Source organism: Erinaceus europaeus, chromosome 17, assembly GCF_950295315.1.
Source record: "Erinaceus europaeus chromosome 17, mEriEur2.1, whole genome shotgun sequence".
NCBI lineage: Eukaryota > Metazoa > Chordata > Mammalia > Eulipotyphla > Erinaceidae > Erinaceus > Erinaceus europaeus.
Genome location: NC_080178.1, coordinates 62,425,202 through 62,448,598, shown reverse-complemented (window position 1 = coordinate 62,448,598; position 23,397 = coordinate 62,425,202). Strand labels below are relative to the sequence as shown.

At 40.8% G+C, this 23,397-nt stretch overlaps 1 protein-coding gene and 1 pseudogene across 1 annotated transcript in view; one reads left to right on the top strand and one right to left on the bottom strand.

Moving 5' to 3' along the window:
• RNF169 (ring finger protein 169) overlaps window positions 1–23,397 on the top strand; it is a 75,261-nt gene extending 51,864 nt beyond the window's left edge. Inside the window, exons 5-6 of the mRNA XM_060176833.1 lie at window positions 13,622–13,718; window positions 16,614–23,397. Of these exons, the coding sequence (XP_060032816.1) occupies window positions 13,622–13,718; window positions 16,614–17,804 (1,288 nt within the window). The 3' untranslated portion in view covers window positions 17,805–23,397. The remainder of the gene's footprint in view (window positions 1–13,621; window positions 13,719–16,613) is intronic.
• LOC103111017 (dihydrolipoyllysine-residue acetyltransferase component of pyruvate dehydrogenase complex, mitochondrial-like) lies at window positions 10,628–13,199 on the bottom strand (annotated as a pseudogene).

Sequence of the window (23,397 nt, the reverse complement as noted above, 5' to 3'; positions counted from 1 at the left end):
CAGGTTTAAAATTCTGGCTCTAATGTATGACCTTGGAAAGATCACATCTTTTAACAATTTATATATAATTTGAAGATGATGATATCTTTATCAAAGATTCTTTATGGATTCAGTGAGATATAATCTATTTAAAAAACTCAGCACAGTGCTGACAGATATTAGATTCCAAATAAATGTGTAATTTTTCTTTCCTTTAAAAGGGAGAAAGGCATCTCTGTATATATTTTTATTCATTTATAATAAACTTACTGAACATGTACACTATGTGGAAGGTCATATGTTAGAGTTTCGGGATACAGAAATAAATACACAAAAGTTACTGCCCCTATGTGTCTAGTGATGGTGTCTGAGCTCTTTCAACCCTAGTAACATTATCAGCTTCATTGCTATTGACTATTCTCCACCAGAACTTTTTTTTTAATTGCCACCAGGGTTATCGCTTGTGCTTATTGACTGCATGATGAGTTAATTTCTCCCCTTTATTTGATAGGACAGAGAAAAATTGAGAGAGGAGGGGGAGATAGAGAGGGAGAGAGACAGAGAAACATCTCCAGTACTAGCTTCATTGCTGGTGAAGCTTTCCTCCTGCAGGTAGAGAGAAGGAGCTTAAACCCAGGTCCTTGAGCATGGGAATATGTGCCTTTAACCATATGTGCTACCAGCAAACTCTGTCAGCATTTTTTTTTTTTTAATGTAGCACTGGGAAATGAACTCAGAGCTTCACACATGTATAATACTACTGAATAGCCTTCCTCACCCAAACTTTTCATTTTTGTTTGTTTTCTTGAGAGATACAAGGAAAGAGGGAGAGAAGGACACAGAGAGAGGGAACACCCCAGTGCCATCCACAGTGCTCCTATGTGATGCTGGGACTCAAACTCAGGAACTCACACAAGCTCTGTGCTCTACCAGATGCCATCTTCCAGCCTATAGCTTATCTGAAACTGCTTATCCTGACCAAATAGTACCTAACTGAAATAATGACCTATGTGTACTATGTTTATGGTTTATGTGTTATTTTCACACTCATAATTTCTGTGATAATTCCTTTTTTCAAGATTCATTTGTATATTAACAAAACAGAGTGAACTAGAACATCACTTTGGCATTTGTAGTGCCAGGGACCAAATGCAGGATTTTAAGCTTAAAAATTCTTTGCTGAGCCACTGACCCACCTCCTCAATCATTGTGACAATAGCAACACAAGGGAGTAGAGTTGGATAGGAGCAAAATTTTACGCTATTGAAATTAACTTGATATTATATTAATTTGAAATAGATTATCCAGCTACTCTACTGAATTTATTACTTCCAGTAGTTTTTTGGTGGAGTATTTAGGGTTCTCTAGTATAATATCATGTCATCAGCAAATCAGTTTGATTTCTTCTTTTCCAATCTGTATGTCTTTGATATCTCTTTCTTGTCTGACTGTAGTGGCAAGGACCTCGAGAACTATGTTGAATAACAGTGGAGACAGTAGACATCCTTGTCTCATTCCCGATTTTAGGGGGAATGTTCTCAGCTTATCCCCATTGAGAATGATGTTAGCTGTGGATTTGTTGTAAATGGTCTTTATTATGTTGCGGACTGGTCCTTCTGTTCCCAGTTTCTGGAGGGGTGTTGGATCTTGTCAGATTCCTTTCTGACATCAATTGATATGAACATGGGATTTTTATTTTTATTTTTGATGATGAATTACACTGATTGATTTGCAGATGTTGAACCACTCATTTCCCTGGGGTGAATCTCATTTGGTCTTGGTAAGTTATTCTCTGGGTTACTGGATTCGATTTGCCAAGATCTTGTTCAGGATCTCTGCATCAATACTCATCAAGCATATAAGTCTATAGTTTTTTTTTAAAAATATTTATTTCCTTTTTTTTGCCCTTGTTTTATTGTTGTAGTTATTATTGTTGTTGTTATTGATGTCATTGTTGTTGGACAGGACAGAGAGGAATGGAGAGAGGAGGCAAAGACAGGGGGAGAGAAAGATAGACACCTGCAGACCTGTTTCACCGCCTGTGAAGTGACTCACCTGCAGGTGGGGAGCTGGGGGCTCGAACCTGGATCCTTACGCTGGTCCTTGTGCTTTGTGCCACCTGCACTTAACCCACTGTGCTACCACCTGACTTCCAAGTCTACAGTTTTCTAGTGGAGTCCTTCCCTGCTTTGAGAATCAAAGTGTGTTTGCCTCATAGAACGTATTTGCCCTTCTACAATTTTCTGGGATAGTTTGAGGAGAATAGGTTAGTTCTTGTTTGAAAGTCCTGTAGAATTCTTTAGTAAAGCTGCTGGGGCCTGGGCTTTTATTCTTGGGAAGATGTCTGATGATTCATCCAATTTCTAAACTAGTAATAGGCTTGTTTAAGCTATCTACTTCCTCTTGGGGTAGGCTTGGCAGGTGGTATGATTCTAGAAATGTATCCATTTCATCGAGGTTGTCCAATTAATTTCCATAGAGATGTTAATAATATTCCTATATGATTCTTTGCATCTCCCTGTCTTCAGTTGTCATTTCATCTGTCTTGTTCCTGATTGTTTTTATCATAGCTTTCTCTCTTTTTCTTTTTGTGAGTCTAGCTAATGATTTATCTATTTTATTTATCCTTTCAAAGAACCAGCTCTTGGTTTCACTAATCTTTTGGATGGCCTTTCTGGATTCCATTTCATTAATTTCTTCTCTGATTTTGACTGTTTTCTTCCTTCTGCCAACTTTTGGGTCTCTCTGTTGCTCTTTTTCTAGTTGGCTCAGTTGTAATGTTAAGTAGCTTAGTTGAGATGTTTGTTGTTTGTCAATATTGCTATAAACTTCCCTGTAGACAACTTTTGCTGCATTCCACAGGGTCTGGTAGTTAGTCTCTTCATTTTAATTGTTCTCCAAGTAATTTTTAATTTCTCTTTTGATTTCTTCAGTGACCCAGGTGTTATTCAGAAGTTATTGCTCAGTCTTCATAGTTTGGGTCTGTTTTTTGTTTCTTTTTGTGGTTGATTTCTTTTTTTTTTTTTTTCCCTCCTCCAGGGTTATTGCTGGGCTCGGTGCCTGCACCATGAATCCACCACTCCTGGAGGCCATTTTTTTCCCCCTTTTGTTGCCCTTGTTGTAGCTTCGTTGTGGTTATTATTATTGCCCTTGTTGACGCAATTCGTTGTTGGATAGGATAGAGAGAAATGGAGAGAGGAGGGGAAGACAACGAAGGGGAGAGAAAGATAGACACCTGCAACCCTGCTTCACCGCCTGTGAAGCGACTCCCCTGCAGGTGGGGAGCCGGGGGCTCGAACCGGGATCCTTACGCCGGTCCCTGCGCTTTGCGCCACATGCGCTTAACCCACTGCGCCACCGCCCGACCCCCTGTGGTTGATTTCTAACCTTACCGTGTCATGGTCAGAAAAGATGCTTTTTGTGATTTCAGTATTCACCTATTTATTAAGGCTGACTTTGTGTCCCAACGTATGGTTAATTCTTGAGAATGTTCCATGTGCAATTGAAAAGAATGTATATTCTTTTTTATTGGGGGGGGGTAAAAGTTCTGAATATATCTGCTAAGTTCATTTTGTCTATGACTTCATTTAAGGCCTCTATTTCCTTGTTAATTTTTTGTCCTGATGATCTGTCTCTTGCTGTGAGTGGTGTGTTGAGGTCTCCAACTAATACTGTGCTGCTGTCACTATCTCTCTTAAGGTCAATAAGTACTTTTAAATAAATATTTGGGTGACCGCCTATTGGGGGCATATATATTGATGATGATTGTGTCTTCCTGTTGGTTTGGTCCTCTGACCAATACATAGTGCCCATGTCTGTTGCTTTTCACCTTCTTTGCCTGAAAGTCTAATTTACCTAATATTAGAATAGCTTTTATTTGCATTATTGGTCTGGAATACCTTATTCCAGCCTGGACATCTAGTTTTTGACAGAACATTAAATAGAGAAAGGAAAAAAATAAAGAAAAAAGGGGGGGAATAGAGAAAGGAGAGTCTCTTCAACAAATGAAGTTGGAAAAATTGGTTTGAAACATACAAAGGAATGAAACAAGACCACTACAGTTCACCATGCACAAAAGCCAATTCCCAGTAGATAAGAGACTTGGATGTTAGACCAGACCATAAAATATATAGAGGAAAACATTGGCAGAATACAATATATATTTTGGAAATTTTTTTTTTTTAAGACTTAAGTCCAATAGCAAGGAAAGCAAAGGCAAAAATAAACCAGTGGAACCAAATCTAACTGAAAAGCATTCACACAGCCAAAGAATCCATCAGCAAAACAGAAAGACACCCTATTGACTGGGATAAGATTGTTACATGCCTTATATCAGAGGAATGACTAATAACCAAAATATATAGAGAACGCAGTAAACTCAACAATAAAAAAGAAATAGCTACATTAAAAAATAAGGAGAAGACTTGGACAGAACCTTCATCAATGAAGAGATCAAAAGGGCCAACAGATATGGAAAAAAATGCTCAAAGTCACAAATCAGAAATGCAAATCCTGAGAACAGTGAGATAATACTTTACACCTGTGGAAATGTCACACATTTGAAAGGACAGAAACAAGTGCTGGCAAAGATGTGGGAAAGAAAGGAACCCTTTCATACTGCTGATGGGAATGTAAACTGGTCCAAACCCTGTGGAGAACAGCCAGGAGATTTCCTAGAAGACTACAAATGGATGTACACTATGAACTGGCAGCTTTTCTCCTGGGGATATACAGAGGAATCAAAGACACCGATTTGAAGAACTCTTTGATACTTACATTCATAGCAACACAATTTATAATAGCCCAAATTTAAAACCAACTCTTATGCTCAACAACAGATGAACAGCTAAAAGTAAAAAGTTGTGGTACATAGACACAGTGGAAAACCACTCAGTTGTTAAAAATTATGAAGTCATCTCCTCTGCCTCATCTTGGATGGATCTCAAAGGAATCATGTTAGATGAGATAAGCTAAAATTAGAAAGGTGAATATTGGATGATCTCACTTGCAGTTGGAAGTTAAGAAACAAGGAAAGAAGGTGAACATTGTTTACAAGGTGAAACTTGGACTGCACCAAAGCAAAGGACTCTGGGGAAAGAAGGGATGGCAGAGAGTATAAAGAGCACTGGGGTCATGATGCACATTGCTGGAAAAGGGGCCTCCATTGGGGGTGAGAATGTTTTGCAGATAACTGTCATGGGTAGATGAGAAATTGTATCCATATGTCAACAAATGTACTGTAAACAATTATTCCCCCAATAAAATAATTTGGAAAAAATGAGCATGCTTATGTTTACCATAGTGGAATTAAGGCAAAAATAAATAGCAAAGAAATTAAAAAGCACATTCCTTTCTTTTTCTTTCTTTCTTTCTTTCTTTCTTTCTTTCTTCCTTCCTTTCTTTCTTTCTTTTTTACATATCTGTAGTTTTTAATTTATTTTAATGAAAGAGAGAATCCAGAACACTGCTCAGCTCTTGCTTATGATGAGACTGAATGTGGGAACCAGGGTCCTCAAACATGGAAGTCTTTTGCAGAACAATTATGTTGTCTCCAAAGCCCCCTAAAAAGACATTCTTTAACAAACAAAAACAATAGGTCAAAAGTGATATCAGAAGAGAAATTAGAAAATACTTTAAGAGGAATGAAAATGAACCAACATACTAAAACTTTGAATATAATAAAAGCAATACTGAGATGTTTTTATATTTAGTTGTAAAAGTTTACATTTTAAAAAAGAATTTTTTAAAAATAAATAAAACCTTTTACCTTAAGAAGCTAGGAGAGTAAATGAAGCTTGTAATCAAACAAAAGGAAGGAAATATTAAAGATTAAAGTTCAGTATTTGTACCTTTTGAACCATTTCTCTCACTCCATCTCTGCCTCTGGAAACTACCAGTCTATTCTCTGTATATTTAAAGGATGTTATTCATAGGAAATCCTGATGAATTCATGAAAAAGCTACAGAACTAATCATTTAGCAAAGCTGCAGTAATAAGATCACTGCACAGAAACCAGTTGTATTTTTATACACTACCAATGGACAATCAGAACATGTAACTAGAAAAGCAATTCAATTACCTTTGCATCAAAGATAATAAAATAGTTATAACCTAGGAGGTTGTGCATGGGATAGAGTTTTAGATTTGCAAAATCTGAGTTTCATTTCCATCACCATATATACTAAAGTGATGTTATGATTCCTCTTAGTTATTAATACATTTGGGCAAGGAGATATAAGACTTGTACACTAAAAACTATAAAACATTGTTTAGAGAAGAGGTAATTAAAGTGGAAGACCTGTGCTCCTGGATTAGAAGACTTAATATTAAGATAACAATACTCCCCAAATTGTTTTAGAGATTCTTTGCAATAACTAGCAAAACTTCATAATCATTATGCTATCTATTCCCACCACAATCTTTATATAAAGAACTAAGGAAGAATTACTCGTGTGGGTCAAAGTGATCACTTCATCAACATTCAAATGCTGTGCAGAACTAACACTTAGGAAAGCCCCACTGACCAAATGAAAGGAGGCAATGATGATTTTGGGTTTACTAAGGTTTAGAAAAAGATTTGTTCTAGCAGGAATCATTGTGGGTGTCCTTGTTGTGTGTTTGAGTGCAGCAACCATCAGTTTCCTCTTTCTGCTCCCCTCCCTTTTTTTCTTTTTGTCACCAAAACAATTTGGAAATTGGCCTGTGAGAATGCTCCTCCCATCAATAATAGATAGTTGTCATTTGAACAACTAATAACTTCAGCATGTAGGCACTATCTTTAAATTTGATTCTGTCTCTGCCAACTAACTGGATTGATATCCTATTCTAAAATTTATATTCAGTTAGCTTTCAATTAAGGAATGAATGTTTGGGCCTTAAAGTATCACCTCAGCTTGAATACCTCTAATGACATGGAGTTCAGTCCCTCCAAAATAGCTACCAGCAAACTGTTCTAACTACTGAAAGTTACAAAATATATTCTTCTGTTGATCAGAAAATCTTTTTCCTGTGGCTAGTGAAATAGCTCACCTGGAAGGTTGTTTGCCTTGTCATGTGCACAAAGCAGGTTCAAGCCCAGTCCCCAAGGCACAGGGGAAGCTTTGGTGCTGTGATGTCTTTTCCTATTTCGTTCTGCTCTCTTTATCTGAAAAACTTGGCCCCCACCATATTGGAGGAAACTTCAGTGTTGCAGTGTCTCTCCATCTCTCTCTCTCTGACTGTCTAAAAGGTCAGTCCAGGTATCAACAAGGTAGCTTACCTGGACACTGAGGCTACTTTTCCCTGTGCATGACTCAGGTTTGAGCCTGGCTCCCACATACTGGAGGATACTTTGGTCCTTTAGTATCTTCCTTATCTTCCTCTGTGTCTCTTCCTGTCTGAAAAATAATTGGGTCAGAGCAGTAAAGCCCTGGAAGAAAGAAGAAAAGAAGGAAAGAAAGAAGGAAGGAAGGGATGGAGGAAGGAAGGGGAGGGGAGGGAGAGGGGGCGGGTAGTGGCACACCTGGTTGAGTGAAGTTACAATGTGCAAGGACCTGGTTCCAGTCCCTAGTGCCCACCTGCAAGGGGAAAGCTTTGCTAGTGGTAAAGTAATGTTGCAAGTGTCTCTCTTTTTCTCTCCCTATCTCCCCCCTTCCCTCTTTATTTCTGGATGTCTCTATCCAATAAATAAATAAATAAATAAATAAGGGTAATTAATTTTTTTTAAAAAAAGGAATAGTTTAAAAAAAGGAAGGGAGGGAGAGGATGGAGAAAAGAAAGAGGAAGGAAGGGTTCAGTCTTTTTCTCGGTACACGTGTTTCTGCAGTAAAACCACGTCAGACAGATCTTAAATTTGAAATTGTAACTCTGTCTTTTTCATTCTCTGTATTTCCTAGTACCCAGATAACATTTATCATTGGCTAGCACTCAGTGTGATAAATGTTAAAATTCTATCAAGTTGGGGGTCGGGCGGTGGCGCAGTGGGTTAAGCGCATGTGGCGCAAAGCGCAGGGATGGGCGTAAGGATCCCGGTTCGAGCCCCCGGCTCCCCACCTGCAGGGGAGTCGCTTCACAGGCGGTGAAGCAGGTCTGCAGGTGTCTATCTTTCTCTCCCCTTCTCTGTCTTCCCCTCCTCTCTCCATTTTTCTCTGTCCTATCCGACAACGAATTGTGTCAACAAGGTCAATAATAATAACCACAACGAAGCTACAACAAGGGCAACAAAAGGGAGAAAAAATGGCCTCCAGGAGCGGTGGATTCATGGTGCAGGCACCGAGCCCAGCAATAACCCTGGAGGAGGGAAAAAAAAAATTCTATCAAGTTACAAACATTTGCACAAGTATTATTCTTATCAAACATATAGTAGGCAAGTATTGGAAAGTGAGAAACAAAAGTGAGTAAATACATTATTAAGAATTCTTCTAAGTATCTGATAGTTTCTGGTCTAACATCCAAGTCCTTAAGCCACTTGGAATTTACTTTTGTGTTTGGTGAAATGTAGTGGTTCAATTTCTTTCTTTTGAATGTTTCAACCCATTTTTTCCAACGCCATTTGTTGAAGAGACTCTGGAATGGGGTAGTCTTGATCCTCCCAGGAGAGATGGGTTTTATCTTACAGGCTCCCAGAGACTCCTCTGATTTTTTTTTTTAAATTATTTATTTATTTATTCATTTTCCCTTTTGTTGCCCTAGTTTTTTATTGTTGTAGTTATTAAGGTTGTTGTTATTGATGTCATCATTGTTAGATAGGACAGAGAGAAATGGAGAGAGGAGGGGAAGACAGAGAGGGGGAGAGAAAGATAGACTCCTGCAGACCTGCTTCACCGCCTGTGAAGTGACTCCCGTGCAGGTGCGGTGACAGAGGCTGGAACCCGGATCCTTGCTCTGGTCTTTGTGCTTTGCACCACGTGCACTTAACTGCAGCTCTACAGCCCAACTCCCAATTCCTTTGATTTTTACTGGCATAGTGGCTTGAGGGTTGGTGTGAGTGGATCTAGGGAATGAGAAATTCAGAAAAGAGAGTTATAATCATTATCATGATTAACCAGGCTTGAAAAGAAAGACGAGGATGGATCAGAGTGGAAAAGTCAGGGGGCGAGGTGGTGGTGCACCTAGTCAAGTGCACACACACACACACACACACACACACACACACACTACAGTGAGCAAGGACACAGGTTCAAGCCCCTGGTTCCCCACCTGAGAGGGAAAGCTACATGCATATTGAAGCAGGTCTTCAAGTGTCTCTCTGTCTCTCTTCCTCTCTACCTCCCCATCCCCTGTTAATTTCACTCTGTCTCTGTCCAATACTACATAAATAATATTTTTTAAAAATTTTTATTTATAAAAATGAAACATTTTCTGTATAAATTTTAAAGACATTTTCAATGAAACAAATTCAATTACAAAGAAGACTAAAACAAAAATAAACCAATGGGACTACATCAAATTAAAAAGCTTATGCACCACTACCCAAACCAAGAGACCCCTCACAGAATGGGGTCAGACAAGAGGCTAATAACCAAAATATATAAAGAGCTTGCCAAACTCAGCAACATGAAAACAAATGATCCCATCCAAAAATGGGGAGAGGATATAAATAGACTATTCACCATAGAAGAGATCCAGAAGACAAACAAACATATTAAAAAGTGCTCCACGTCACTGATTGTCAGAGAAATGTAAATAAAGACAATAGTGAGATATCACTTCACTCCTGTGAGAATGTCATACATCAGAAAAGGTAGTAGCAACAAATGCTGGAGAGGTTGTGGGGTCAAAGGAAACCTCCTGCACTGCTAGTGGGATTGTAAATTGGTCCAACCTCTGTGGAGAGCAGAATTCAGAATTCTGAATTCTCAGAAGGCTAGAAATGGACCTACCCTATGACCCTGCAATTCCTCTCCTGGGGATAGATCCTAAGGAACCAAATATACCCATCCAAAAAGATGTGTGTATACCTGTGTTCATAGAAGCACAATTTGTAATAGCCAAAGCCTGGGAGCAACCCAGGTGTCCAACAGAGGAGTGGCTGAGTAAGTTGTGGTCTAGGTACACAATGGAATACTACTCAGCTATTAAAAATGGTGATTTCACCATTTTCAGTCCGTCTTGGATGGAGCTTGAAGAAATCCTGTTAAGTGAGATAAGTCAGAAACAGAAGGATGGATATGGGATGATCTCACTCTTGGGCAGAAGCTGAAAAATAAGATCAGAAGAGAAGACACTAAGGAGAACTTGGACTATAGTTGGTGTATTGCACCAAAGTAACGATGGCAGAGGACCTAGTAGGGGTTGTATTGTTATGGGAAATTTTATGCATGTACAAAAGTATTGCATTTACTATGGACTGTAAAACACGAATCCCCCAATAAGGAAACTAAAAAAAAACAAAACGAATTCCTACTTACAGTCTCTGGCATGTGTTCCCCTCCTATAGGTGGCAGTAGGTATTAAAACAGGAACTGGGGATTTTGATTTGAGTTGTCTAGTAATTCACGCAAAGACAGAAAGTCCTGTGTCCTTGAAATTTTTTTAAATTATCAGGATTTAGGGAGACCTTTAGAAGCTCAATTGTAATGGGTTAAGAGCAACTGCATTTACTTTTTACTCCCTCCATAAAAATTTAGTGCACTGCTGTGCATTTTTTTTTCACTTATACCAAGTAGCTAGTTTATATTTATATGTTCATCTCAAGGGGGAAAAGCAACCATTTAGGAGTTCATAGAAAAATAAAGAACAGTTGATTGATGAAAGAAGATGTTGACTTAACATTTCACTTATTTTTCTATCATCCATAACAAAAAAAAAGGCTGACCAACAATAGCTCACATATCATAAAGTCTTATACTATGGATAAATTCTAAAACATACCCTTTCTATAAGAGATATAACTTTCCTGATTTGTTTTCCTCTCAAATTTAGGCAAAATAATTGGGGCAATTAAATATTAAAGTGTTATGTTTTCATTACTTTCATGTACCTGTCTCATCAGGGAACCACTAGAAGTACTTATTGCCAAAATGGCAAGTTACATACATGTCCATCAACTAGAAATACACAGCTTACCAACTGGTGTTTATTAAATGAACACAATATCTGTTTGTAATTGGCATTAAAAAGTTCAGTAATGCCCATCACAAATAATTCATCTGGACAGACTAAAAGGTAAACTGGTTAATTTAAAAAAACAAATTACCTGTGTAATAACATAAATATCTTGATAACAATGACCTAATGTGGTCTGGGAGTGTCTAGAAATTCTTGAGTTAATTATAACAACATGGTGATGGGTTTTTCAAGATACTTTCTAAACTCAGCAAGCCACTGTGCTCCAACTGCTCCATCCATAACCCGATGATCGCAGCTGAGTGTAACAGACATCATGCTAGCCACATCAAATCCTTTTTCATTATCTGCTGGAACCAGTCTATCTTCTGAAGCTCCAATTGCCAAAATACATGCTTGAGGTGGGTTAATAATAGCTGACAAATTCTTAATTCCAAACATTCCTAAATTGGAAATTGTAAAAGTGCCACGCTGGAATTCATGTGGTTGAAGTTTCCCCTCTCATGCTTTGGTTGCTAAAGAAACAACATTATTAGCAATAGTTTCCAGTCCTTTTATATGTGCATTAAATACAATGGGAGTGATGAGTCCTGCAGGGGTACTGACTGCAACGCTGATATCAACAACATGATTTTGTCTTATAACTGTCCAGCCAAGAAGAATTTGCTTCTGGTACTTTTAAACATGCCAAAGCTGAAGCTTTAATGATGAAGTCATTGACAGAAACTTTGCTTTTTCCTTCTAACATCTTATTAAGTTCTTTCCGTACCAACAAAACTTCTCCCATATTTACATCAACAGAAAGGTAATAATGAGGTATGGTTTGCTTAGATTGCATTAACCGCTGTGCAATAACACGACGAATGTTGCTGACTGGGATATCTGTGAAGACACCTGTAGGAACTGGTGCCACTCCTGGAGCTGGGGGAGGCGCAGCAGCTGCTGGAGCAGGAGCAGCAGCTTTCGTAGGCACAAAAGAGTCAATGTCCTTCTTGATGATTCTGCCATCTGGTCCTGTCCCTTTTACTTGTGTAAGATCAATTCCTTTCTCTGCTGCCAACTTCTTTGCAAGAGGACTAACAAACAACCTTCCTTTTGGTCCAGCAGGAGCAGCTAGGCAGCTAGGTGAAGGTGTTGGGGCTGTGGGTTGGGAAGTTGGAGGAACAGAGGGCACCGAGGGTGGTATAGGGGGTGGTACTGATGGTTTTAAATCAGTTACTCCAGTTGGCCTGTAATCAGCAAATGCTGGTGTATCCGCCTCTTTTTCCACAATGATACGAAGTGGGGTTCCAAGAGGGACATCTCTTGTGCCTTCAGGGATCAGGATTTTTGCCAGGTAACCTTCCTCCTGAACTTCAAAACCGATTGTGGCCTTGTCAGTCTCTTATCTCTGCCAGTAAGTCTCCTTCACTTCTCACCCACTTTTTTTTCCCATCTCTGAACTGTGCCCATGGTCATTGTGGGAGAGTGAGCAGGAAGAACCACCTGCATGTGAGTGGGATATGAGCTACTAGGAGCCTGAGCAGAAGGTGTAGGAGGCGAAGCAGCGACAGCAGGGGCTGGTGCTGAGGCTGCTTGTGGGGTGGGTGCTGCCGAGGAATCCAATGTATAATTTTTAAAGGCCTCAATATCCTCAGGCTTGTCAACTGTGATACAGATGATGGATCCAACTGGAACATCTCTGGTACCTTCAGCAACAAGTATTTTTGCCATATAACACTCCTCCATACTCTCAAATCCAACAGTGGCTTTATCAGTTTCCACCTCTGCAATTAGTTCACCCTCATTGATTTTTTTCCCCTTCCTTTTTTTCCCACCGGGCTATGATGCCTGCCTGCATGGTGGGGGAAAGAGAGGGCAATGGAACCTTCTGGTGCGGGGGGGGGGGGGGGGGGGACTGTAGCTGCGGCGGCTTGACGGCCCTAACAGCTGCAGCAGGAAGCGACTCCGCGAGGAGACCTTGGAGCTGGGGCTCCAGCCACACAATGCCCGCACCCCGCCATACCGAGCGGCCGCGCTCCTGCACCGAACCGGAACCGCACGCTACTCCGGAGCCCTCCTTCAGGGCCGTCAGTCCAGCTTGGAACCCTGCCCCGGGGGCAGCACGCTGGGCCCGTCGCGCACAGACGCGCCACATAGTGTCAGTGACCCCACAGCCCAAACCCAACGCCGTCTCCGGAGGCATTTTTATGATCACTTAAATGTTTGTTTCATGTTTGATTTAGATTGCTTGAGAAAAGGTCATCCAAGTCTAACAAAAGTGAAAAGATGATTGCTTGTAAAGGTGATTTAACAGTGTGTATTCTCTAATCATGAGCACAATAGCTCTTGGCCTTGCCTCATTTAAGCAAGCTCTAATTTGAAAATAAAGGCATAAATCAAATTATCTCTCTGGAGAACTCTTTCTCTTTTGACAGGACTTGCTTTTAAATGCAGTTTTGCTAGTAATTAATTATTTTCTATTCTAGCTATCCAAGGAAATTGTTTTCTTGGTGGGTGGTTTTGTAATCATAGAAGGGATTCTTCTTTTTTTCTCAACTAACATATAGGCTCCTTTTGATTATTTGTCTTTTATTTATTCTTTTTTTTTTTTTAGGAACCTAAATTCTAAGGTGGAGAGGAGTCAGAGCTGCAATGACACTGCTCCAGACAGAATGAAGAGACTCAGAGTAGCCCCAACCAGCAAAGCCAAGGTAATCCTCTGATACAAGTAAACACTTATGCATTCCCATCCCCACACCTCCTCTACACACAGCCAGTCCAGAAACTATTCCAGATGAAAAGCAATAGAATTGGTCTAATACTCATTATGTGGGACAAGTCTACAGATGTGAAACTAGGGAGTAGACAGATGGGTAGAACAAGAGCCAATAGAAGTTTGACTAGGCAATTCATGATCTACTTTGGGCCTTCCAGGTTCTTATACACATTAGGAAGAATTAAGAGTACATTTATTTAGAGAATATGACACCCCCTCAGAAAAAGGGGAGGTACTTCTAAAAAGGCACAACAAAAAAAGGGGGGCTGGAGGTCAAATAACTTTGCATTTATCTGGTCTTTAGTCCCATCCCCTCATTGCTTGTCATCTGTGAGATTGTATTCTGGCTGCAGACTCTCCTTTATAATTGGCTCGCCTGATGCTGGTGAGTCCAGCAGTTTCTGGAACCTCCTGGCTTTCTCCAGTTGGTCTGGTTTCCTGGTGGCCTGTTGTTTTATCTGGGCTGGCTTCACGGGCGGGTAACAGAGATGACCAGAGACACGCGGCTGGGCCGGGAAGCTGTATTTCTTTATTCACGAACAACGATTCATAAACTAACCCAAACTAATCACCAAACAGAACTCTCCTGCATCCTTCTCACATGGCGGCGCCAAGAAGTCTCTAACTCTGTCGGGGTTCTTTGGGCCGGGGACAAGCGGGCCCGCGAAACTAGCAAGACTAAACCAATTTTCCTGGCAGGGGGAGAGCTAGACCAAACCAATGTAAAGCATACAACAATTCCCCCTTTTCTTTTTAACTAAATGACTACAGTATCAGGGGTGTGTGGTGAACAGAAACCTATATCGTACAGGCATTTTCAAAAAAGAAACTGGCACAAACATGGAGAAACATGTAAGCGAGTAACAAGAACCAGTGTGCTGCCAAGGGAAGGCCTGAGGGGGCCATTTTTTGCCTCTGTGGGCAAAACTTTTATCAGCTTAAAAAAACCATTTCCTGCCTCTGGGGGGCGTACTTGCCTCGATGGGCATTTTCTAGCATGGGAGCGGGGAACAGCCTAGAGTCCCAAAGGCAGATGGCTGCAGTCAGCGTTTGTTGTCTTGATGGGGGATGTCAACCATCGGAATTCTGCTTTTTTGTAGAGAACTTGACAGCTGCAATTTACTTACTATGAAACAAAACTTGTCATTAGCATAACCATAGCGCAATCTAATGTTTCTAATTGAGAAGGAATTTGAGAGTTTTACATATCAACAATGTCTATTTAACCTTTTGTTACACCCATTTAAGATGGAGACACACCCTAGGTGCGCGCAGGTTTTGTTTAGACCAACTTAGTTAAAATATATTGATTGTTAACTAATATTTACCTCAGACTTTAAATGTAAGTTAATTTTATCTTTATGAGAATTACGTTGAAAACCTTTTTCATTTAACTTTGCCTGGTAAGAATTTAGCCTTAAAGTTATATTCTTAACCTTAAAGTTAATGTTACCAAACTTTAAACACACACATACACATGGTCTTCAATACACAAGGAGAGAAACTTTTGTTACAAAGGCATGTCATTTTAAACACAAATTTAGATCTATACTGTCTTAGCCGTTCTGGGAGTGCGTTGTCCAGCAGTGGCCTCTTGGGCAGCTCCACTTCTAGGAATTGTAGGTTGCGATCTCTGCACAAATCTCTGCATATTCTAGCTCGTCTGCCTTCAGACCCAAGCTGGAGATCTCGGCCAGGGGGCCCAGTTTTGGCAGGGAGCCCGAGGTCTCGGGGGGTCTGGGATCTGTCCAGACTTTATAGCACGAGGGTGGGCAGGCTAGCCATGCAGAAGGCGCGGGCCGAGGTGCCCTGGGGTGGCGGCCAGGATAGGCTGCTGCGGCCCTGCCCCATGGCCCTGCCATGTCTGCTGCCCTGTTTCCAGCGGCCGAGCAGTGTGGAGGGAGCCAGCGCCCAATGTCCTGTGCCACGCGGCAGAAAGCCGGCTCCTGGCGTTGGGCTCCTGCGGGCTGGCATTGGGCTCCTGCAGGCTGGTGTTGGGTGGAAACCACAGAGTGGTCCAGAGATAAATGTTCCAGAAACAGTGAAACAGTCTCGTGAAGAAAGGGCAGACGCCTTTGGAGATCTCTTCACAAGCAGAAGAGAAGGCCATAGTGCATAGGTAGCCAAATTGTCTTCACTTATCTGAGAGATGCGCAGGTCTGGCCCCATGTTGGGTGCCATATGTTGTTTTATCTGGGCTGGCTTCACGGGCAGGTAACAGAGATGACCAGAGATACGCAGCTGGGCCGGGAAGCTGTATTTCTTTATTCATGAACAACGATTCATAATCTAACCCAAACTAATCGACAAACAGAACTCTTCTGCATCCTTCTCACATGGTGGCTCCAAGAAGTCTCTAACTCTGTCGGGGTTCTTTGGGGCGGGGACAAGCGGACCCGCGAAACTAGCAGGACTAAACTAATTTTCCTGGCAGGGGGAGAGCTAGACCAAACCAATGTAAAGCATACAACAGTGGCCCTGGCTGGGTATGCACCAATCTGCATGATTTTTCCTATGCAAAGTGGTGCAATTCCCAATTAGAAGTGCATGTCTGGCTCCTTTCATAGCCTAACAGAGGAACCTTTGAAAATGTTTGAGATGAAGTTCTCCCCTTTCCCATTACAAATTTTCAAATTTATTTATTGGTTCAAATATACAGGACTTTCTTTTAAATCGTATGCTTTTTCTTACACCCTTAATCTCCATTTCTTACACCCTTAATCTCTTTTATTTATTATGTTATGGTTCTCCATTCCTCTACCATTTTGAAGGAATTCTAAGAGTACTATGTATGTGTTTATGTACCTATAATTTTTTCTATCTCTTTCAGGTCACAGCTATGACCCCAGCCTCCAACCCCATCATTGGTGTTCTCTTGTCCACTCAGAACAATCGCTGCCTCTCAGCTCCTGACTTAGCCATTGAAAAGCGTCTGCCATTCAGTTCCCTCTCTTCCTTGGCTTCCCTGCACAAGCCAGAGCGGTCCATCAGTCCTGAAAGCAATGACAGCATCTCTGAAGAATTAAACCATTTCAAACCCATTGTCTGCTCACCATGTACTCCTCCCAAGAGGCTTCCCGATGGCCGTGTGCTCAGTCCCCTCATCATTAAATCAACACCTCGAAACCTAACCAGAAGCCTACAGAAGCAGACTTCCTATGAGGCCAGTCCACGGATCCTAAAAAAGTGGGAACAGATCTTTCAGGAGCGGCAAATCAAAAAAACCCTTTCAAAAGCCACCCTTACCTCTCTGGCTTCAGAAGCAGGGGAAGACTTACTTGTCTCTGAAGTTACCCATTCAAGCAAAAGCAAGGAGAAGCCATCTCTGGCTTTAAATACAAGACTGACTGGTAGACAAGTAATCTGTGAAAACACTGGGCCCACATCCACTGACCTTGATAACTGCCCATCTGTTAGCAAAACAAAAGCAGAGCAGAGCAGTGCTAATAAGAGGAGCTGTGAGATTCCATTGGATATCTGCTCTTCTTCAGAACTCAAAGGGGGAGCCAGTGGGACTTCCTTGGGGAGAGAGCAATTAGAAGGCTCAGGGTCAATCCCAAATGCCAAGTTAGAAAAAATCTGTATCAGCACAGCTGTGAAAATCTCTACAGTTAATTCAGTGCTGCCCAAAAACACTGTTCTGGGTGGAATCTTAAAAACAAAGAAACAGTTGAAAACAGTGAATCATTTGGATCTGCCTAATGGTGTTCTGGCAGGTAACCTATGTGAGGAGTCACTTCCTTCTTTGCGGCGCGGCCGGAAAAGACACTGTAAGACCAAGCACTTGGAACAAAATGGTTCATTTAAGAAACTGAGACCCAGTAGTGGTGAGACAGGTCTAACCTCAGCAGAGCCAGCACTGCAAGAGATGGAGCAGAAGTTGCGGCAAGAGGAAGAGGACCGACAGCTGGCTGTGCAGCTGCAGCGCATGTTTGACAATGAAAGGCGGACTGTGAGTCGAAGGAAAGGAAGCGTGGATCAGTATCTCTTACGGTCCAGCAACATGGCTGGGGCGAAGTAGCACCTGATGCACATTGTTACCTATCTTGAGACCTTCTGGGCTTGGTCGTTTTTCCTGAAGAGTTAGTGTTCTCACTTTGGGTTTCTTTCAAGGCAGAACACTGTCAAATGCGGTTCTGAGAGGTGCCAGGACCTTTGCAGTGTATATCCAAGGGAACTGGGTCTCTACCTCACTGTAACCCAGATCAGAAGCACTCTTCACACACCCCCACCCAGGTGATACACCCGTGAGGGTTCTTAGCCAAATAATGGCAGCACCTACTGGAATGAGATTTAGGAGCACAGTGGTCAGAATCAGAAATACTAGAGGAAAGAGGGAATACCTTCTCAAACTGATAGATGACTGACTTCTTTCAACAGGGTATTGTTTTAAATCAGCGTTGCAGATGAAATCAGTTCTTTTTCAGAGAAGTGGAACATAGTGTAGTTCTTTGGCAGATCTCCTTTCCTTTGGCACAAGTAAATAAAATCAGTTGAGCTTATGCTTCTATAAAATTTACATTACCTATTAAAAAATAACATCTGGTTAGTGCCATATAGTTGACAGGCCACATTCACAATCATTGTTTAATTTGGTTTTCCCAAGAGACCCCCCCTCATGTAAGTGGTATTAGCCCCATTTTTAGATGTTGACACTGCAGTGCAGATGTTGAGGTTTTCTACCAAGTGGCAGGTCCCAGACTGTCAGGGTTGATCTCCTGACAAATTCCATTGATTTTCCATACTAACAGGTTGCCATAACGGACTGCAACCCAATGGCGTGCAGAAGGAGCCTTGGGGAAGCTGGCTGGGCATTGACTACTGAATGTGCCAAATTCCCATCCAGGTAGTGAGATTAACTAAAAGTATCAGTATATCTCTCCACTTGCATTTTGGTGGGGGTTCCACCCTATAGGATAAAACTATAACTGGACTTCATTATTATTCTTCACATGGCCAAGGGTTTATCTGCAATGTTGATCTAAAATCCAAAATTTTTGCTCAAAAATCAGGCAGAAGAGTCCTGAAATTCCATACTATGGAAGCAAGGTATCTAGCTGGATACAGCTGGTCAGTTCAACTCCATGTGGATATTTGGGGTTTATTTTCCATAGCAGCTGACACCATGTGTCTTTTTGCATCCCTGGTGGTGCTTGGTGCTTCTGCCCATCTGGGCTCCTTGGATAAAGGGATTATAGAGTTTTTGGGAATCTCATGTAGACTGCATTCCCTGTGCATGTATGAGCTGTTACTATAAAGTCCTATGACTGGCATTTAACAAACCTTCCAGTACTTACACACACACACCCATTATCTGTTCTCCCCTTGAGTGCCCCTAGTGAATTCTGCAGTTTTCCCATTGGGTGAAAAAAAAAACTTTTTTTTTTCTGGAACTGTCCTCAAAATCTAGAAACATAAACATGGACTTCTGAAAATGTTAGTACCTTAACAGTTAGTTCTAGCCTCTTCCTCTAAGGCAGAAGATTTGATCCAAAAGGGTGACTCAGTGACAAGTGTCACTAGATATATAGTATGTCACCTTATTTGGATTCTTCTTAGGAGACTTACCCTCGTTCCTTGGAAGGATATTCCATTTTTTAGGGTTATAGAACAGAGAATCTTCAGTTTGCAACTAATCAGAAACCTCTGGATGAGGAGGTGGCTATCAGAAGGCTTTGAAGTCATAAAACGAGGTCCAGCTATAAAGCAGTCTGAGCCATTTCCTTGTGTACCTTATACATGATTCCCAAAGAGATGTTCCAGAGGTGTCCTAAGCATTGTGCTCACTGAGCTGTGTGAAACCTCCTCAGTAACCACTTTGGTGGGGAGTGCCACTCACCTGAATGTATGCAGTCTTGTATTCTGTGTGCCTGTGTCTGCACATGTGCAGATGTGTATCTCTTTGTATTCACAACATTTCAATTCTAAGTCCTAGCAGCAACATATGCCCTCCAAGGCTGCTGGAAGGCATGTTAGTGCCCACAATAGAAAGGCTGGCACTGGTCTGCAGAGGATGGGGAGGGTGACTTAGAAAAAGGATCACTTACTGCCATTTCATATATTCCTCTTTATCTTAGTAAACATTATTGGAAGGCTAGTCTCATTGGTAATAGCAAAGACACTTATTTTTCCACTTGTCACCTTTTTCTATATCTTCCAGTAATTTGAAGAAGAAAAAAAGAATAAAAACAACCCCCCCACACACACACACATTTTAGTTGGAGCTGACTTTTGGTTTTGGAAGACAGATAAATATTTTTAATAGATAAAGATATATATTTTAAATACTTTCCCAAAGTAATACTTTCATTTTAATGAATTACATAGTAGTAGCAGCAAGTGTTAGCTTCATGTTTAGAGTGAAAAGCTACTTCTTGTTAAGCAAAATTCCAAATGCTATGTCCTCCCAATTGACTTTCCCCCTTGCATCTGCTTAATGGTCCCTGGAGTGGTGGTGACAGTTACTTGTCAAACTTTCAGTAGCAGTCCCTTCAAACAGAGGCAAAACAGCCCAGGTTAAAGGGGAGAAAGGCTTAATCTTTAAGGTTTTGGAGGAGGGGGAAAAAAAAACCCTTAAGGTATTATCTCTAAGATGCTTTCCATATTTAACTGAAACCAAAACAGTTTTTCTTTCTAGAAAATATTGCCCTTCTGTTGTACAGTTGGTCAGAAATAAAGTTGACATGAATTATTGGGGGAGGGAGATAAAATAGAACTGTTAGGCTGGAGCTATAATAATGAGAAAGTATTTCACACAGCAAACATTTCTCATAAATCACTGGTGTTCAATTCATCATATAGATTTCCTACCTTATGCTAACTATTCCTTTTACATATGCAGTCTTTTTTTTTTCTTACTAAAGGGGAAATTATGAGAGGTTGGAGGATGGGAATTATTCTGATAGGAAATCCAGGAAAGGTAGAAAGCCCTGAGAAAGGGACTCTCCTCCCTCCTTCTTCCAGAGAATGGAGAAGACTTTGGGAACATATTGGTGACCTGCTGATTATATCTGCTAGCAGTCATCCGGGCCTGTTGGGTGGGTTTCAAATCAAATCACCCTGCCTCTGATCTTTCGTATAATGATCTTTCTTGAAAATATTAGTTCTTGGCCAAGGCTTCCCAGAAAAATCTTTGTAAGTGGCTTTATTTGAAAATAATAATATTTTTGCTTGGAGAAAGCACTGGTGATGAGTGCTTTCTGTGTTTTGTTTTTTCCCCTAAAGGAAAATGACCCTTAAGAGATTAAAGCTGCTTACTGTATGGTTACAAAACTGACCAAAAGACTAACCTGAGAAGCTACCATTATGCTTGGATGACCGAAGACTGTGCTATTTACTCTGTCTGTTCCATTTGACAGCTGCCTGAGCTTCGAACTTGTGCCAGCCCTATGCTGGATCATGAAGATACAAAGATGGAAAGACAGTCCCAACTGTGAGCTCAGTGCCTAATGGAATGTATTTGAATGTGTATGTGGCTAGAGAGAGTTTGTTATAATCTAGTGATCTCGGATGATCCTACTCAGGATTCTAACACCCAGCAAGCTGCCTTGAACACTTTAATATATCCCTGTCAGTATTTGTGAATTTGTTTGCAACCCTGCTTCCCATTCCCTAAGTAATTTATCCAGTGACTATAGGATAGTAATATCTCTGCCAGAGCTGTTTTTAGCTGAATTTTCAAGATCTGAAGCAGACTAAGGGACTGATGTGGTCAGAGGTAGCCCATACTAGGCATACTCTCCTAATCTCTGCCCAACCATACTTCTTACCAGACCTAGCAGCAACGTGGGATTTCTTCCTTGTCTGGCTCTTCATTAAAATTAGAGGCCAGTTGGGGTGGGGAGGGACAAAAGAAAAACTGACGGCTGGATCATAATCATAAAATCTGATAACTAGAAATAATCCTACTCAAACTTCCCCTCATCCCTATTTTCATTTTAAAGAAATGAGAAACACAGTCCCTGCCATGCACCTATGTTACACTGTAACTTCCTAATATATAAATAAATAGTCCTTTTCCTTACATAAAAACATCATTTGCTAATGAGGGGGATATCTGGATGGTTTAGGAGGTTTTCTAATTTTTAACAGCCTTTTCTTTCTAGTTTATTTAAATTAGGATTAAAATCCCTTCAATACATACCCAAATAGGGAAACAAACTTCTATAGTCTGAGTAATATGAATATGGAATCTTGGGAAGTAAAATACTTTGACTGGAATATCATTTTAACTACTGCAAGTAAAAAGCCTTCATTTTTCTTTGAAAGTCAAGAGCTCCTAAGGGAATTGAGTCTTTCTTTATCAACACAGTTTTTGTTTGTTTGTTTTGGTCTTGATTTTAGAAGTGAGTATAACTGCTCACAAATTCTTGTTGCACAGTGAGAAAGCAGGTTTGTTTTTGTTTCATGTGGTGGGCGGTGGGAGGAGGAATTCTAGGCAATAGAGGATACTGAGTAGATTTTCCTCCAAAGATCCAGAAATACATCTTCACATATGATTAATTACTGTCTACTATTCTGAAGATGACAGTCCTACAGAAAAGGACATAAGAGTTATGAAAAGACCACCAGTTTAGAGATAGGTTAAATTAGGTGAAGAACAAGTGCCAAGGCTGAATTTGCACATTTTAAACGTATTATCAGTATTTCCTAAGGAAAAAAAAAAAGATCACACACTGGCTTGTAAGTGCTTCCTTAATATCTTCTAAGTGTGGAAGGCAACCTCATACTTTCTAACTTTTCTCCTCACTCCTAAATCAAGAACTATTTGAATAGAGCCACAGTAAAACAGGATTGCTCATCTTCTTTCCTCTTTTTTTTTTTCTTTCTTCTTCTATAATATATGGTATAAATTGGGCCAGTGAAATACCTCACTTGGATAATGTGCTGCTTTGCCATGTGCTCAACCCAGATTAGAGCCCAGCACCTGTTGAAGACAGTGCCATCCTGGATGCACCCACCACAGTGAAGGAAGCCTCGGCACTGTGGTCTATCTAGAAAAAAAGTTCTGCTTCTAAAAAATGGAAGCTGTTGTGCCCTGGTTCTGATTGGCAACAGATTCTCCCTACTGGTCCTGCCCACGCTGGAACCTGTGCCACCAATAAGAGCAGAAGCTCATCCTCTGCGGGTTCAACCCTTAGCCTACAGCAGAAATGATAACTATGCAAGAAAAAAAATTATCTTAAATGTCATTAATGGGTTTATTTTTGCCTGATGCACTGTTTTCTTCCAACTCTACACACTGTTACCCCTAGAGCCCTTTACCCTCCCACTAAAAAAAAGAATGAGAAAGAAAGGAAGGAAGGAAGAAAAGAAGGAAGGAAATAGGTTGTTTATCAGATTTAACTTGCTGCTTGCACTAGAGTTGTAGTAGGGCCTTGTAGTAGGTTTCCATGCCTTCTGACTCAACATAAAGACTGTTTTCACAAAGTGAACTCAAAACGGCTTTTCAGGAATGCTTCTGCCAACAAGGAAATAGCATGGGATCAAATGGGATGATATGTTTACTTAAATGGAACCAAAGTGCATTTCTCAATGTATATTTGCCTGCTTAGGGAGAGGCTCAAGTGGAGAATACAGTAAAACAAATTCATAAACATGAATGTTGCATTTTT